Raw genomic sequence first — 18,024 nt, 5'->3', positions numbered from 1 at the left:
ACAGCACAGTAGAAGCAGCTTTTTTTCAAAGCATAGCAATACCAAACCAGCCCTTAGGCCTGGTTTGGTACTAAGGTGATTCTGAAAAAAGCTGGTATCAAAAAAAGCTGGGAGCTTTTTTGTGTTTGGTAAACATTCAGCTTTAGCTTTTTTTTTTACAGTTTTGGATGAAAAAAAGTCAATAACAAGAAGATGCAAAATCTAGCTTTGAAAAACCAGCTTTTTTCACATATGTTTTACATAAAAGTTTACCAAACACTATAATACTGCTTTTTTTTTTTTTTTCAAAACCACTTTTACAAAAAAGTTTACCAAACACTCTGCTGCTTATTCTCACAGCACAGCAGAAACAGGTTTTTTTTTTTTCAAAGCACAACAATACCAAACCAGCCCTTAGTGAGTGAACTTGGACGTAATAAAACAAGCACATTTGATCTTAGCCAAAAATCAAAAAAGGTATAATAAAACGAGCACATTTGATCTTAGCCAAAAATCGAAAAAAGTATAATAAAATGAGCACACTGCCTTAACCCATCGAGCCTTTTATATCAAATCTTATTGGTTCTAATTGTCAAGCTCTCTAAACTAATGAGCTAGAGACAGTCTTCTATGCATGCTTTGGATCGGGTGGCGGAGAAATCAAAGCTAAGCACTCACTGAAATTTGCATGAAAATTGAAACCACATTTTAGAGAACGTGTTGCATGGGTTTGGTTGGATTATTCATGCAGAAAACTTGCCTGTAAACATGAAAACTCTATTTTTAAGTCGGAGTATATGGGAAAGATCACTGGAGAACCCTATGACCATCTGCTATAGGGCCTGAAAATGTTCACAAACTGTTCGATGGCATGCCTCTGCGACAGAATTTGGCAAGCCTTGGTAGGTGATGCTTGACAGGCCTCAACATCAGGCCTTGGAAGTTGTCGAATAATCAACGCAATGCGACGTGGCCATCAAATGCTCGGCTAAACGCTTCGATGAAAAAACTGATATTATAATCATTGTATACTTGACCAAAAATTAACATGAAAACTCGAGAATATATATGGAATAACCAGAATAATATACTAGAAAGTCCCCGACTGCATAAGATAACATCCTACTAAAACGCAAAATTACGAGTGACCGGGGAGTGTGCATGACAGAACATCCACAGGAAAAACGACGTTTTGGCTCCAAGTAATCACTTGGTAATCTCAGCCTCCAATCGATCTGAGACACACCAAGTCCCTTCCAAGTCCCACCACCCAAACATGTATTGGCTTCTTTTAGTAGAATTAAAGTTCCCAAGCCAATTGGGTCGTTGTCTTTTACCAAAAAACACAAATGTTGGAGTCCCCTCACGTATATAATATATATGGCTGTGCAGTGAAGTTGCCGTGGTCCATGCACATAGCAGTCCCCACGGCAGCAAAAAGAACACCAAAAGGCAAAAAGTGTGAGAAGATTGGCATTTCGGAGACTATTCATGTCCACCATTACTCCACATTCGACAATGTACATGATCTGAATGCCCCACTCAATTTTCTGTGATCCTAAAACTTCTTCCTACTTGTTAATTGTATACTATATTAGTTGCATGTGTAATGCGTGTTGACAAACTATATTAATTAGGAAATAATTATGAAACGGTGACGTTTACATTGGGAAATATAAAATTTGTGAATGCAAAGTTGACATTGTGTTACGAGTTTTTCTCATTCTAAACTCATAAACATATGAACGGACTTGTAAAATCATGTTAATTAGTATAAAATGTAGGAATTATGGTTATGGTTTAATTTATGGTTTTGATTGTTTTTGGATTGTATGAACTCAAGGCCAACTGATCTCTGAGATTCAGTGACTCGAGACGAAGCCACTGGAGGGGGCGAGAATTGCAAAGAAAGGCTTAAAGGTTGGGACCTAGAGTTCATATGTGCTTTATTAGGTGCGTTGAAGAGACTCTAACCACATTACCACTGCACAAGAAAACAATGTTTGATCAACACAATACATATTATTTAGCAGCATATAACTTTTCTTTTGTGCGTACTTATACATGTTCAATTATATAAAATAATTTTTTGTTCACCTAAACTCGAGGCATATTTATTTAGATAGTACACATGAACCTCAATTATAATTTATACATATTTCAACCCCTGATATTGTGATTTTGATTGAACTGTTGATGAATCCTCGCATGAGGCTTTTGGCACGAAGCCCTCTTATGTTATCGTGATTTCTTGATTTTGATAGGAAGCCCTACTTTTTGCAATTTTCATGCACGAAGCCCTAAAACGTACTTTTGTTGAAATTTTCTACCAAAAACCATGCATTTGTGACCTTCTCTGAGCTTTTAATTTGAGCACTTGTAATCCTTGACTTTCTTCGTTGTTATAAACTATACGAGAAGGAACACCTTTTAGGGAGCATTTTGCTCATCATTATAAATTACGGTGTATGCTCACCATACATCTAATCATTTGTCACGTGTTCTTTCATTTATTTTTGGTTGATTTTTTTTTTTTTTCAAAATTGAAGAAGTAACATTTTATGAAAATTAAATAGAGTTAGGTGAAATGACACGTGGTAGATAATTAGGTAGATAATGAGCATACACCATAATTATGGTGGTGAGCAAAAATAAAATACTCCCTTCTAGGATAAGTACTAGAAATTTGTACCCGCGTGATGTTGCGGGATTGAAAATCATATGAAATATTTTGCTAAACCTTATCATGAAGGGAACAAATTTAGATACCAAAAGAAAAAGTACAAATCTATTTTTTCAAAGTCCGAAGAAGAGATAATTGTTTATTCAAAAGGTTGGACCAATGAAAAAATTACAAATGCAATATTGAGAGTATATCAGTCAAACAAAGCTTGCTACATGCTAAACAATGTTTTCAAGAGGATACCCGACTTGTTCCTAGCTTGAGGTGTTTCCAAGGGAAAATTGACCCTTTGTTGTACTCCTTTGGACAGTTGTAAATACAACTGCAAAAGTAATTAATTCAAATAATTATTCAATTCCTCACAACCCAAATTAGTTCAAATGAAATCTGCACAACCCAAAGAGATCATACCAAATATGCACAACCCAAATGAAGAGATCAAACTCTAATTCTGAAAAAAACCAAAGTATGCACAACCCAAATATGCAACCCAAAGAGATCATACCAAATATGCACAACCCAAATTAGTTCAAATGAAATCTGCACAAACCAAATATGCCCCTGAAAAAAAAGGTGGAAACTTTACCTGAGGAACTGAAAGCCAAGCTCTGATGAGAGCAAGGCAGATGGTGCTGCAAATGCTATGGAGGGACAAAATCAGGGCCGATAGGATTGAATATATCAGTCGGAAAACTCAGGATGTGATCAACCTGTTCGTTGCCGAGTTGCATCCACACAAAAACCAAACAAATTAATCCCAAAACCCCAACATCCCAATAACAAAAATCATACAAAAAAAATTGCCAATTAGATTCGATAGCTTACCACAATGTCATGTGACGAACTCCGATCACTGTCATCGATCTTCATATGCTACCAAAGCCCATACGGGACCAGAGAACCAAAACCCACCAAAGAAATCTCAGGAAGGGTGAGAACTCCTGAGAAAATTCAAAATTTTGGGCAAAGATGGTGTTTTTTTCGATTTTGTTGGAGGGCTTGAGGGTTTTTGGGATTTGTTGGTTTCAGGTTGAGATTAAGAGGAAGCAAATGGAAAAGTTATTGGAACATTTGAGAGAGCTCGAGAGATCTCAAAGAGAACATATGCTTGCACCATTACCAACACTTCCTTCCCCTCCCAGATGGCTAACACGCGTACATCCAGCCTCATTTCCTTCCCACGATAACCAAGACGCGTACAACGGGGGCAAATACGTGATTTCACTGTATAAAAAAGGAAAAAGCTCGAGAATTAGGCAGTAAATGAGAGGCAATTTCGTCAAATCACTGTTAATAAACAGTGATTTCGAACTGAGTTATAGTTCATATAAATATAATTAGCAGAAAGTAAAAGTCTCCCCACCAGAATGTCAACAACTGAAAGTAAAAGCCCTCGACAACGCACACGTGTCTTTCCCCACTGGGGTAGACACGATTGTAGCAAAGTGGGCAATATTTGGCAGATTAAACGTTAATTATAATGCGAAGGGGTGTCAATAAAAATAAACACACACAAGTCTATACAAACGCTGTCCACATATTTCCATGTACTGGCAAAAGCATATACCTTGAATTTCGCTCGTTTGACAAAGGCCATAACTTTTCTTCTCTCAGTACATGGACATCGTTATTAACCCTTGGAATAATTTTCATTACTTTATAATTTGTAAAAACAAATATTCCGTCAGTGATATACAAAAAATAACATAAAAAATTTCGCTACTCTCATGCTCAAATAAAGTTATTTTGAACCGTCGTTTGGTATGTCCCGTACCAATCAAAGGACTTTTCTCCATCCACGCCCGCGGACGATGCTAACCTATTCTCAACAAAAGAACAACAATGAAAAATAAAAATAAACACACACAAGTCATACAAACGCTGTCCACATATTTCCATGTACAAGCTATCCAAATGGCAAAAGCATATACCTTGAATTTCACTTGTCTGACAAAGGCCATTTCTTCTCTCAGTACATGAACATCGGTATTAACCCTTGGAACCAAAGAGAAACGTTTCTTATATATATAGAGAGCGTACAAGGGAAAGGATCTTTATTATTTTTTTTTTTATAAAAATGAGGATTAGTTGTGACATCTCACATCGTCTAGGAGAGTGATATTTAAATGTATATTCTCATCCCTACCTAGCATGAGGCCTTTGGGGAGCTCACTAGCTTCGAGTTCCATGAGAACTCCGAAGTTAAGCGAGTAGCGCGCGAGAGCATTCTCAGGATGAGTGACTCATCGGGAAGTTCTCGTGTGAGTTCCTAAAAACAAAACTGTGAGGGCGTGGTTGGGGTTAAAACGGATAATATTGTGCTATGGTGGAGTCGGGTCCGGGAAGTGATCTCGCCCGGGCTGGGATGTGTCATTAGTTGTAAGATCCACGTTACATAGAACTTTAACGATTAAAACCGTCTATTTCTTAAGTTGCACCTCATAGTGCAATCTTGCAAAATATTAGCCAAATCAAAAATATTTAAAACATCTAATTGGGTTTAAAAAAATTAACAAATGATTTCAAATTAAATTGAATTTTTGTAAATATGATCTATAAATCGAAACTTACAGATTTCTTTTGAATGAAAGGTATATATATATATATATATATATTTATTGCAATAGTCTCACAAAAACTACTGGACACCCACTTGCCAACAACGCCTGCTTTCAAAACTTTTGCCTTACCCTCCAATCTCTATAAGAGAAGCCACAACCTCACAAGTCACAGCTGACACCCTCAATCCCTCACTCCCTCCCACCCTCACACTCAAGACCCAAAAACCCAAAAACCCAGCAGATTAATTATTCTTTTTTGATATGTCAGGTCTTCTTCTCTGGGTGGTGAGTCCCAAAGAGAATGCCAGCTCTCTGCTGGGTCTGTTGCCGAGAATTTGCACCCCAAGGAGGTCTAAATTGTGCTCAAAGCTGGGTTTTTCAAGTGGGGTTTTGGCCTACTCGGGTGCGGTTGCAAATCCAGCCAGATCTTCAGAGGAGAAGGTGTATGAAGTGGTGCTGAAGCAGGCTGCTCTAATGAGAGAACCGAACACGGTAAAAAAGAAATCTTTGGATTTGGATGAACGGATTACTGAAGGTTTGAACAACTGGGATTTACTGAATAAGGCGTATGACCGGTGTGGTGAGGTCTGTGCGGAATATGCCAAGACTTTTTACCTAGGTAAGTGGCTTTTCTGGATTTCTGCTGCTCTCTCTTCGTCTGTTTCTGTGGATCTGCTTTTACTGTCTGTTTATCTGTTTAGTTTTGAGAAACACTAACGAGACTTTCTCATAGCGTAACTCTCAATAAACTCTCCCACGACTTACAGTTTAACGTCAATTTTTATGTTAATATTATAAAATTTTGTGCAAAAACTATGAGACGGCACAGAGAGTCAGTCTCAGCATTTCTCTTTGGATCTTCTGGTTTTTTGTTTAATGGGATCGGGTCATTTTCGTGGATATACTAATTACACTGTTTTAATAAAGTGGACTGACCACTTGATTTTGTATTCTTTTTTTTTATTTCCCAAGCAATTGAGTGCACATCTTGAATCGCTTTTTTCCTCGAAACGTTCACACGTGAGTCTTGGGAAGTAGTTTATATTATCATTCACTAAACACTTACTTGGAAAGTCATGAACTGGGAAAGAGAGAGAAGGAAATATAGTTAATCTAGTTGACCGCTTTTTAAAATTTTTTTAGGTATTTGATTGCGGATAGTAATGTGAAATTCCGACTTTTTTCTGATTCTATGCATGCGAGTAACGCAAGAGAAGTTGGCAATTGGAATCATTTCAATAATCATGTTTTAGTAAACGCACGGAAGTTGAGAATCTGATTAATTCAAATTTTCATTCTAAGTAATGGAAAATGGAGAAATTGAAAAGGAAATTTGAGGGCAATTAGATGCTCAAATGTAACTGAATAAAAACGGTTCTTTGTATTCTTTTGGATAGGATTACAGTGGTTGCTAGTCTGTCTCACTTTGGAAAAAAAATTTAGTGTGTCGGTAACACGGTCTGGTACACAAGTGTCATAATACAATTGGTTGAATTTTTATTTTTTTTTCATGTTTCCAACTAATTGTATAATTACACTTAATGTATCCGGCCATTTTTCCAGCACACTGAAAAATCTCTTCTCGCCTTGTAGTTGAGATAGCTGTTTAAGGTAATGTAATGAAAGTAATGAAGATTCAGATTCTAAGTTATCAAATCTTTAAGGATAGGCAGTGCTTCTTCACATTCCATGTTGTTTAACTTTAGGTTTTCTAACAATTGTTGTAGGCAGCACAATTTGGAGTTATTTTTGCTTCCATTTTTCACTTGAAATGGATATTTATGAATGGGAAGGAAACTGTATTTACCAACTTCTTTCTGCGTTCTTCAGGGACATTGCTCATGACACCGGAGCGGCGACGAGCTGTTTGGGCAATCTATGGTTAGTGCAGTCACAGAATTTGTGCCAGAATTAGTACCATCCCTTTTGGTAAATTCTAAATGAAGAGTTCTGCTTTTTTTCTGCAGTGTGGTGCAGAAGGACAGATGAGCTAGTGGATGGACCTAATGCTTCATACATTACACCCAAAGCTCTTGACAGATGGGAGAAAAGACTGACAGATCTCTTCGAAGGCCGGCCTTACGATATGTATGATGCTGCTCTATCTGATACAGTCGCCAAGTACCCTGTTGACATTCAGGTATAGATACCACATGCTCAAGATCAGAGATTAATTAGAACTCTCTTTAATCTATCGAAATTTGGACACCGAATGATTCCCCATACAAATTTTGATATTTTGACAGCCCTTCAAAGACATGGTAGAAGGAATGAGATTAGACTTGAGAAAATCAAGATACCAGAACTTTGATGAACTTTACCTTTACTGCTACTATGTTGCTGGAACTGTTGGATTGATGAGTGTTCCGGTAATGGGGATATCCCCGGAAGCAAAGGCCTCAACAGAGTGCGTTTACAATGCTGCATTGGCCCTTGGAATTGCTAATCAGCTCACTAACATTCTCAGAGATGTTGGAGAAGAGTAAGTTTCGTCTCATAATACATGAGTCCCTTTAAACATTACATGTTTAGAAACTCGTGTTGCCATACTGTGAGTATGAACCATTGATTAGTCTGATCTTTTCTTGATTGTTGTCGAGATTCACAGTTTGACAATATAAACATTTATTTGGCAAGAGAACATCGCACATCATATCTAACTAAAATCTTGCTCTTTGAATTGATCATTTTAGTGCTAGGAGAGGAAGAGTATATCTCCCACAAGATGAGCTTGCCCAAGCCGGCCTATCAGACGATGACATCTTTCGTGGGAAGGTGACTGACAAGTGGCAAAGTTTCATGAAGGGGCAAATAAAGAGAGCTAGGATGTTCTTTGATGAGGCTGAGAAGGGTGTCTCAGAGCTCAACTCAGCTAGTAGATGGCCAGTATGGGCATCTTTGTTGCTGTACAGGCAGATTCTAGATGCAATTGAAGCAAATGGTTATGACAATTTCACAAAAAGGGCATATGTGGGAAAAGCAAAGAAGTTAGCATCATTGCCTGTGGCCTATGGAAGGGCCATTTTAGGACCCTCTAAATTAACTAAGCAGTTGGTGCCTAGATGAATTAGATGTTTAATTAGATATTTAATTAGATGGTATTTTGAGGTCTCAATCTCTAAATTTTTAGCTTACCCTATTAAACAAAGTCCAACTTAAAGTTGGGTCTCAAGTTGAAATATGTAAATTTTTTATACTAATTTTTCTTTACTAATATCTTTGTGTAGATAGTATCGTTTGTTCCAAAAGAAAAAGATTTGTTAAGTTTCTTTTTTAGCTGATCTAAAAGTATAATGACATTTAAATACAAAATTTAACAGCAATAAATAGCCGTCAATTTACAAATTAGTGGTAGTCATTAATGTGTATTGGGAGTGCTCGTCATGGTGTGGTTGATAGCAATGTTCTAAATAAAGACGCTATACATTAGTCGGGCAGCGAACAGGGACCTAATGCCTCGGCGAGGGCCTATGCAGACTAGGTGGACTTTAAATTCTTATATAACATATATATATATATATATATATATATATATATATATAACTGTTATACATAATTGTATTGAGATACAAAATTGCAAAATAGAATGACATATAGATTATAAAGTATCAGAACATACTGAAAACATGAGGAACAAACATATAAAAGCACAATCCCAATACCTTAAGCTATAAATTACAGATTCATATATCTCATTCTATTTGGAAGGAAAAATACAACTTAAAATTTATCAAAATCTCTCACTGTTTACTGCAAAATATATAATCAGCACCTTTTCCTAACCTTGCGATTTACCCCCTCCTTCAGGGAAGATGAACACGATGACGAGAATGACAAAGCTGACCGGTTTTGTTCAGCTATGTCCTTGTAAAATGCCTGCTGTACATCTTCTTTAAGTTCCAAGAACCGCATCCTCTTGCTTCTTTGCTCTTCGGGAGTGCCCTTTTCGAGGATGAAATCCGGCGTGTCCAACTCATCCTCCAAAAACTTATCAAGCACTTCCGAGCAGTTGGGGAAGAAACGCCGCCCTATTTTCACTGCCACCACCATATCAAATAACTTACTGATTGTTAAGAATAAATCACGAAACAAATAACGAAAGCATTTGGTAATACTAACTTCGCCATTGCAGTGGGGAAGTTAGACGGAGACCAATAACGAAAGCATTTGATAATTTTCAAAGAGGTTAGGCATACAACAATGCTTGAAACTTGACATACATCATAACACGCTTCTAGGAAAACATGTAATCAGAGGGTTCAGGATATATGTCGGAGGTTAAATGGTCATACCAGTATTAAGAAGGGCTTGCATTTTTGTTTGGAGTCTTTTGGTGCGTCCAGAGGGCGTTTCATTCAAATCAACCTCTCGTAAGTTCCCACTTGATCCTCTTGATGCTGTAAGGCCAGTGTACGCTGATGTTGAATGAGCATCTGCCATTTCCATAGCAAGCTTGGCCTCAGCAGGAAACAACAGCCGTGCAAATGCCACTGAAAAATTAGGAAAGCTGTTAGTCATTTTTTTCGATGACAAGAGTAAAAAACTGAGTGAGTGTAAATTTCTTGATGGCATAAAGAATGAGGCAGGCGAATGTGCCAGTAATTTTGACTTTATACTTAACACAACTTCCACAATTCATGACCTGAACTCGAATGTAATCCAAGGGAGTGATTTAATCTACAAATTAAGAATGATCACCTCTATCTTCTAGATAGTCCAGCCTCACGTGCAAATCATCGGCTATCTCCTTCGATATGATTGACATGTTTCCAGAGATTGAGTTTCTCTGCATCTCTCTCTCTAGAAGTTCGATGCACAATCGGTCTTTGTTAGATTCCTGTCCCTTCTGTGTGTTCTCCCCAAAATCCTTTGGTCTAGTCAATCTCCGGCAAATTGCAACAGGAGTTTGACCATTTGAAGTAGTTTCCGAGGCAGAGGCTCCCCATTTCAAAAGAAGAACAAGAACTGCTGGCAGCTTACGTCTAGCTGCCACATGAAGTGCAGTATGCCCTCGGGAATTGCAAAGGTTGGGGTTAGCCTTGCCTAGACCGAGAACCTCCTTAACAACCTTAGGATCACAGTATGCAACAGCATAGTGGAGAGCGTAAGCCTCATCTAATGTAATACCAGATTCCTTCAGAAGAAGCCCAACCAGTTCAACGTCATCAGAGTCTAATGCCTTGTGGATACTCCTGATTCTCTTATCCTCTACCAGCTCCATTTCCTGAGGTTTGTGACGGATCAATTTGATATCATTTGAAACTTTATGTGGAAGCTCTTTCTCTATAGCCACGATATCAAGATCTGACCTTGCTACCATCTGGATGCAGTGTGAGACCAGCTGATCCAGTTGGCAGTGGAAGGCAGCTACAAGAATTGGGATTACGTCTTCAACAAGCGCTTTCTCAACAAAGTTTGAAAGGTGATGCTGCATAAATTGATGGAAATTGTCAGCACAAACCACCTAAACGTTGGCTAGTGTTGGCATACCTAATATAAACAATACTTGCTTACTCTTGACTTGAATAAATATGCCACTCAACAGGTAATAATAGACATATAGGCATTTGATCGATGAAACCGTAAATCCTGCTATATGAACGTGTTAAAATCTTAAACTTGCAGAGGTAAAATAAGTTATACCAAAAAGTCTGCAAAGTTTTCAGGCTGTAAGTATAAAAAGTCTGCAACAAATTGCAAGTAGACAACGAGAGAACACAAATAATTACCTTGCACGGCACACAATCATTCGCAAAAGAGCAACACAAGAAATCAAAGCTTGAACAAACCTGAACAAGCTGAACAAGCTCCTTGATCTGGAAAGTGGAAGAAGCATACATCAATTCCACAGCGTAACTGATAGCAGGGCCGCACGCATCATGCGGACAACGATTATCAACACACGTGGATACTTCTCCAGGAGGTGGATTAAGCTTCCCAGTGTACAAATAGTTCAAGAAAACCTTGAAGGCTTCGTAGCCAACCCTGCCGTTTGGAACCAATTCAGACATGAGATACCTCGGTTTACCTTCCTTCTTTGCATCATCACTCCCCTTCCTAAAAAGGTCCTGAAAAAACTGACTCCGGGAAGCCAATATACACCGATTGACACCCACGGTGTTTCCCTCAACAACAATCTCAGCGTCACTATAGTCATACTCATGATCAAGTAACAGTCTCTCAAGATTATCACTCAGTTTCCTTAGACTCAAATAATGTTCAACACCCGGTGCGGGTTGAGAACTGGCCGAGTAAGAGGCAGATACATGGTTACTACTGGACCCATTTGACAGATAGGAGGAGGAGGAAAAGCTCAGGGGTGATGACAGTTCATTGACATTATCCATGGCTTCCAAAATCTATGCAGTTCTGTCAAAGCTTGACAAATGCTATGAATAAATGATCCAAGAACCCCAAAACCACCCTATTAAGAGAACCCGAAATGGGGTTGATTCTCCTGCACAAACTGCACAATCCTATGGAGAAATCATATCAAAACGTACCCAATTTCTCCAAACACAGTAAAATTGCTCAGAACTATCAAAAGCGAGAAATATTCTGAACCAAAATTACCCAATTTCTCAAAAAGTCCAAACTTAATTCCAGGAATTACCCAGTTGCGGAAACATTGATCAAAATCCAAAAAAAAATTATTATAATAAGCAAAAGGATTAATTTCTAATTCTACAAAAAGCTAGGCACCCAGTTGGAGACAATGAATCCTCCATATCCAGACTTGAGCTTCATAACCCATCAAATCTAAAGCTTCCAACTTTCAATAGTGAACAAAAAAATACGAGTAAAAAATTCAAAACCCCGAAAAATTTTGAGCAAATTTCAGAGAAAAATGGATTAAGATTGCATACAAGGACACCCTTTTGACAAAGAGCTTGAAAGACCTCAGACTTGACCAAAAAAAGCTTCGGGCTTTCAAGATGATGCTCTGAAATTCAATGAGATTTTGAAGGAATATGGCATAAAAGCCGCACTCTCTCTCTCTCCTCTCTCTTTTTCTCTCTGTCCCTCTCTGTCTCCCTCTCTTTCTCTGTCTCTATCTGAAAGCGAACAAGGAGTTGGCTGCGAAGGCAACTGGTCGGTGCAAACGGTTGACTGGAAGTAACAAGACAAACATTTACATCAATCATTAAGATTAATATGTTATCAGACTATATTAAGAATAAAATAGTGATTAATCAAGAGATTAAGAATTTTCCCTCCTTTTTCCTTTGGGTTAATGGGGTGTAAGGGAGGGAGGCAGACCCAGATCGGTAGACTCCGAGTTCCCCACACATGGGAACCCATGACCACCATCATTACCGGCTAGGCGGCTACAATCATTTTTGGTTAAAAATAGCAACCATTGATATTACGTACTATTTTCTTATGTTGTGACGTTGGTTTGGGAAGACGTTGGCCTTATTTTACTTGGAAGATTTTCGCTTTCTTTTATTTTTCTACAGTACTCTTCGCAATTTCTTAACAATACTTATACATTGAATAAATCATAGTCGAATTATGTATAGAAATTAATCATTTCTGAGGCGGTTACTATTTTATTCTTATGTTTGGTTAACAATCATGAAATATTGAATACTGTTGTGAGAAAGAGAGGGCGCGTCATAGACAGAAGAGGAAGACGAGGAATAGGCTTGAGAAATTTTGTGCGCTATTCCTCAGACCTTGTACCTATATTTAAAGTAAATCAAGGAGGATTCCTTGTCTTATAAATAATACAATCATAAAGGGAAAGAATCTCCTAGTATCCTAATTACAACCAACTAACGATTTACAAAACCACACATGCTCTAGAAATATATTCACAACACTCTCCCTTGAGTGTGCAAATACTCAAACAAATAACGCATCAGAACTTTAGGTAATTGTAGAAGCAGATGAAGTCGTTTCGTCTAGTTGGCACAAGTAGCGAATACAAATCTCAAAACAAACAGCAGAATACATAGGAATTTTTGAAAGAGGTTTATGGAATTCTATGGGTAGTAATACTCACAAAATCTTGTTACGATAAAATCCAAGGTGGGATAAAAACTCATAGTGCGTTTATTGCATTGGACTATCTCGATCTGGACTAGTTTCATAGAGTAAGCTGGACTGACTTGGCTTAGTCTAAGTAGGATAAAATAATGAAGCATTTGGTAAAGTGTCATACTAGCCACAGACTAAAATATACAAAAAAGTACCATTTTTAATACTTTTGCTTTAAAAAAAGTAAAACTTAAAAAAAAAAAAAAAAACCTCACATACCATGTTTTTCTCTCTCCTCGCCAAGAATGACTAGTTTCATCTACCAATTTTGTTTATAATATAGATGGGCAATGATCATTCATTGCCACCATTAGTTGATTATCATCCTCAATTTTAATCTGGGCATTGATTCTTCATCCCCTAACCCACGTACCCCAACTGAAATTGGTCAGATTTGTGAAGATTTTAGGGCAGACCCTCAACAAGAACCTTGAGATTGGAATTTTTGGGCCAAATCATCTGAATCAGGGGTGGGGTGTGGATTTAAGGCGTTAACTAAGGATGCAGTGAAGTTGCAGGACGAAGAGAATGCAAGATTTGGTGAGTTAGTGACTGCGTTTTAGGGATGACTGAGATCGATGAGACTTATTGCAGACGAAGAAAGCAGAACTAGTAATCCCCTGGTTTTTTATGGGTATTACTAGGACCACTTAATGAAGTTGTTAATCCACACGAGTCCACTTAGTCATATTAAACTTAGTCCTTGGTCGCAACAAACACGGACTAGTAATCTTGGCTAAGCCAGTCTAGTTCAATGAAGTTTAGTGAGGCCAAACAAATGCACCATTATAGTCTTAGGATAAATTGAGAATTTGCATTAAATCAAAACTATACATCTTTTTGACACAAGTACAAGGGTATGACCAGTCCAATACGGGTGCCTCGTTAAAACCTAGTCACGTAACAAAAACCCAATGGAAAAAATGCTCCTAATCCTAGGAAAAAAAAGTAAATTAAGGTCAAGTGAGTACACTTTTGGATACTCCCCTGAGTTTGGCAAAACTTCCAAATGAGAACTACAAGCATTACTAATGAGATAGTTACACATACCAATTAATCAAACAAACTTATGGAAGGTAGGCTTCGGTAGTGACTTCCTGTAGCGATCAGCAAGGTTGTCTAGGATCGGTTTGCTTGACTTCAATCTTTCGATGCTCATGCTAACGTAGAGACAATATGCTTGGTGTTGACTTCTTGGATCTTTGATGGGACTCGACGAAGGATGAAAACTACAAGCGCTTCGAGGATGTTTCTCTATACACGTGGCGTGGTGTATGGTGACAAGCTCGAAGACATCGCAACTAAGGTCTATTTGGTTGATCTCCAAGATATTGTTTTGTTCCTTAACGGTAAAAACATAACCATTTGGGAACATGCCTTATGCAGGTTTGATAAGTAACCAGCATTAGCATAAAATGTAAGGTAAGCATCATTCTGATGATCAAGGGGTTGGATCCGCTTGGGATGCATAGGGATAAGCACAATTATGTAGTATCTTCAGGATATTAGAAAAATGTCTTTTAACACCAATTTGGTGGTGGCGTGTAGGCGCAGTGCTACCCTTTTTTATCAAAAGATTATCAGCGCTTGAGATATTTGATCTAGTGCTTTGAGCTAGGTACAATAAACATCAATTGCACTTAGATATGGAATCTCCAAGGTCTCATTTGCATGTATCATATGGACGGTCAAGGGTATACTCAGAAGCAACACTTTTTGATGTAGTTGGACTTCAAGACGAGATAGTGTCGAGTTTTTCCAAAATCTTTCATCTCAAATTCTGACTTCAAGTGCGAGACAATATTTTATCGACATAAACTACAATTTTAGCAATTTTTTATTTTGTACACGCAGGGGCATATCCTCATTAACTGATCATATATTCACTTAGAAGGGTATACCATATTCGACCAGATTGTTCTGTATCCGTAAAGTGAAAGCCTCATCTAAATCGAGAAGGTGTTTTGTGGCCTATAACTATTTGAACCAGTATATGTAATTCTTCAAGTATCATACATGAAGATTTCGTATCATGATCCCAAAGATATGTTACAACCACGTTTATATTGCTACAATCAATTAAGGGTGTATAAGATAAGCCTTGTGCCATAAGGTGACGTTATATTGCACTATTTCATTCATCTTATTCGACATGGATTGTTTCTTTCCAGTTGACCAATTAATTTCATGTTGTCATTCATCTTATTCGACATGGATTGTTTCTTTCCAGTTGACCAATTAATTTCATGTTGTCACTAATCAACGAAACGTAGTTCGATATCATCGATTTTCATTTATGTCGATAGTTACCATATAAGTGAAACATTATCAATGATAATCTTATTTCAATTCTATATTTCACCCAAACTAGTATATTATTACTCTCATGAGATGGAAATGACTGAGACAGTGATCGAGGAAGGGATTTGTTTGTGCCATGTTCATCCACTTATGAGTAGATGAATCATTCGAACCGAGTGACTTGTCGCGCATTTACTAGATGACAGATTAATTAACTTGCTGTCGGTATACTAGGATTGACCACTAGGTGCAAGGAATCTCCTCATACACTTAGTAGTGTCGTGATGTCCTCCACTCTAGGGAACAAAAAGACGTACAGACGTCATCCCTTCTGGGGGAACAAAAAGACATCTATTAAATACGTTCATCCTTGCAAGCATGTTTGAAACTAGTATATGTGATCTTGTCACTGTCATTAGATCAGAGAAAGCATCTGGTAACACTTTGAAGATCTAGAATAGAAATCGAGATGAGACACAGTAGAGATGTTCATGATAACTCGCCTCGTTCTTCAAGAAAGTTCACATTTTTATCTCCTCCTAATAGTGGGAAGATTGTCTTGTTGAAGTGACCACCAGCTGACTAAGCTATAAAAAAATCGCTTGCAAGGGTTTAGGAGAATCATAATCGACAGTGACTCACTTTTTGTGAAGACCTATATTAGTACATTGCGATGCATAAATGTACTCCCGAAAACGTATAAGTACAAAACTTTAAGTTTGTACCCAGTTATCAACTGTGATGTCAAAATAGGATTGGGTGGCAATAGGCTTTATAACTGCATGTAATATTACATAACCCTACGTAGAAAACTGGAAGTTTGATGAGCTCAATTCTAAGTGTTCGTACGATCATTTGAAGGTGTTTAATGAACGATTTCTACGAGACCGTTTGGGTGTGAACATACAGAATCAAAATGTTCAACCTAAGGAAAATGTAGTAATCATCAAATTTGTCGAAGTAAACTCTCTGGCATTATCTAGTTTTCTAGACTTTACGATAGTAAGGGTGGTGAGCCTGCAACCAAATAACTGTCACCAAGAGTCTAGCAAAGCAGCGCTGGGTGTAGACAAACATATGACCAATGTGTCGATACGTCAACCAAAACTAGAAGATAATTAAATGGTCCGTATTTTGATTGGATTAGTTAGCAAATATTCTCTTGAATCCACTGTAGAAAAGATTGAAGATCTATAAGGATTGTAGATGATTAATTAGCTTGCCTATTGATAATCTTAGTAGCTACGCTAAATAGTTTGCCTATTAAACATCGATGAGCATGCTGGACAAGGTATACTTCAGGCATAATGTTCCAACTTCTGGTAACGGATGCCATGTATAGCACATCACTTGTCATTCTTCTTGAACCAAACATTCTGCCCATTCTTCGTAGTGTAGTATACTATTGCCTCCTTGAACTGTTGTTTATTAGAAAACAACATACCCATACAAATATCAGGATTCTTCAAATCTGTAACTCTATGCCATTATTTAAACTTAGACATAGGTTTCTTCCTCTTCTTCTTGCTAGACACCTCTGCACCATCCTATTCCTTAGAAGTGTGGGCTTCCAAGCTATAAAGTTCCCAAAAATGGCTTCATCATCTAAAATTTCCCCAACAAACCCCATATTCTCTGGCTTGTCTTCAATTAGATTGTCCACCTGTTTTTCAAACGAATCATCATCCAACTCATTCTCATGTACATGTTAAGTTTCTTGTTCTGAATGCTAGTCATAATCACTTATTTTGATTACTTCCTCCACATCTTCAGGTTGTTCACTTTCATTTCCCTCAACATCTTCATCATCCCGATTTTTTCCCTAAGTTTCTATTGTAGAATCTCCTTTTTCTCCTTGATTTTCTATTATGAATCCCCATCTTGCCAAAATTCATAAAATCCATCATCCCAACTTAAGGATTATGCTATCTCAAACTCTTGCACCACACCTACATCAATTAACACATTTTCAGGTACCATTTTATTTGCATTCTCCACATTTGTTGAACTTGACTCTTGTCACTTTCACTTTGTAATTTGTTGCCTTTATCTCCATTACTTGAAGCAGCACCCTTGTCACTTTTACTAATTGCCTTCACATTCTTGTCAACCACATATAATTTAACTACCTTATCCTTTGACATGTCATCGATTAAATCCGTCACTTGTGCATCACATACTATTTCTTCAAATGTACCCACATGCAACATTTTTCAGTGGCTCAACTTCACCTTATACTGGTTTCGTTGCCAATCGTGACACTCTACCAAGGACTGGAAGTCACCAACAACCCAATCTAAGAATATAATCACCTCTACTGTAATGTCCCTTGATAAGCTCATGTTTATATATATTTTACATCAAATTCACTTGTCTTTTCTAAGTTAGTTCCTTATATTTTTGAGCTATTTACTTTGTTTTTGTGTTTTGTAGGATTTTTCAAGCAAAGAAAAGAAA

General features: G+C 37.6%; 2 protein-coding genes and 1 long non-coding RNA gene across 4 annotated transcripts; 1 reads left to right on the top strand and 2 right to left on the bottom strand.

Annotated features, from left to right (window-relative positions):
* Window positions 1–2,745: 2,745 nt before the first annotated feature.
* On the bottom strand, window positions 2,746–3,829 carry LOC137709418 (uncharacterized). Of its 2 annotated transcripts, XR_015958301.1 has the most exons (4): window positions 3,488–3,829; window positions 3,249–3,372; window positions 3,074–3,113; window positions 2,746–2,984 (listed from the first exon to the last, which is right to left on the bottom strand). It is a non-coding gene; the product is annotated as an uncharacterized LOC137709418 (long non-coding RNA). The 2 variants fall into 2 exon arrangements; XR_015958300.1 differs by lacking the exon at window positions 3,074–3,113 and having other exon boundaries at window positions 3,488–3,825.
* Window positions 3,830–5,390: 1,561 nt separating this feature from the next.
* On the top strand, window positions 5,391–8,437 carry LOC137707745 (phytoene synthase 2, chloroplastic). The gene is made up of 5 exons (XM_068446659.2): window positions 5,391–5,842; window positions 7,054–7,104; window positions 7,191–7,363; window positions 7,470–7,705; window positions 7,917–8,437. Exons 1-5 carry the CDS (start codon window positions 5,485–5,487, stop codon window positions 8,287–8,289), a joined length of 1,191 nt encoding a protein of 396 aa, XP_068302760.1. The 5' UTR covers window positions 5,391–5,484; the 3' UTR covers window positions 8,290–8,437.
* A 360-nt stretch (window positions 8,438–8,797) lies between these two features.
* Window positions 8,798–12,608, bottom strand: LOC148689437 (BTB/POZ domain and ankyrin repeat-containing protein NPR1-like). Its single transcript, XM_088689629.1, has 4 exons — window positions 11,013–12,608; window positions 9,922–10,651; window positions 9,516–9,713; window positions 8,798–9,260 (listed from the first exon to the last, which is right to left on the bottom strand). The coding sequence occupies exons 1-4, from the start codon at window positions 11,568–11,570 to the stop codon at window positions 8,989–8,991; spliced, it is 1,758 nt and encodes a 585-aa protein (XP_088545755.1). The 5' UTR covers window positions 11,571–12,608; the 3' UTR covers window positions 8,798–8,988.
* Window positions 12,609–18,024: the final 5,416 nt, after the last annotated feature.

This window comes from Pyrus communis, chromosome 17 (genome assembly GCF_041283825.1).
Source record: "Pyrus communis isolate YQ-2024b chromosome 17, ASM4128382v1, whole genome shotgun sequence".
Lineage (NCBI taxonomy): Eukaryota > Viridiplantae > Streptophyta > Magnoliopsida > Rosales > Rosaceae > Pyrus > Pyrus communis.
Note: the sequence above shows the minus strand (reverse complement) of the source record. Positions and strands in the feature narration are given on the sequence as shown.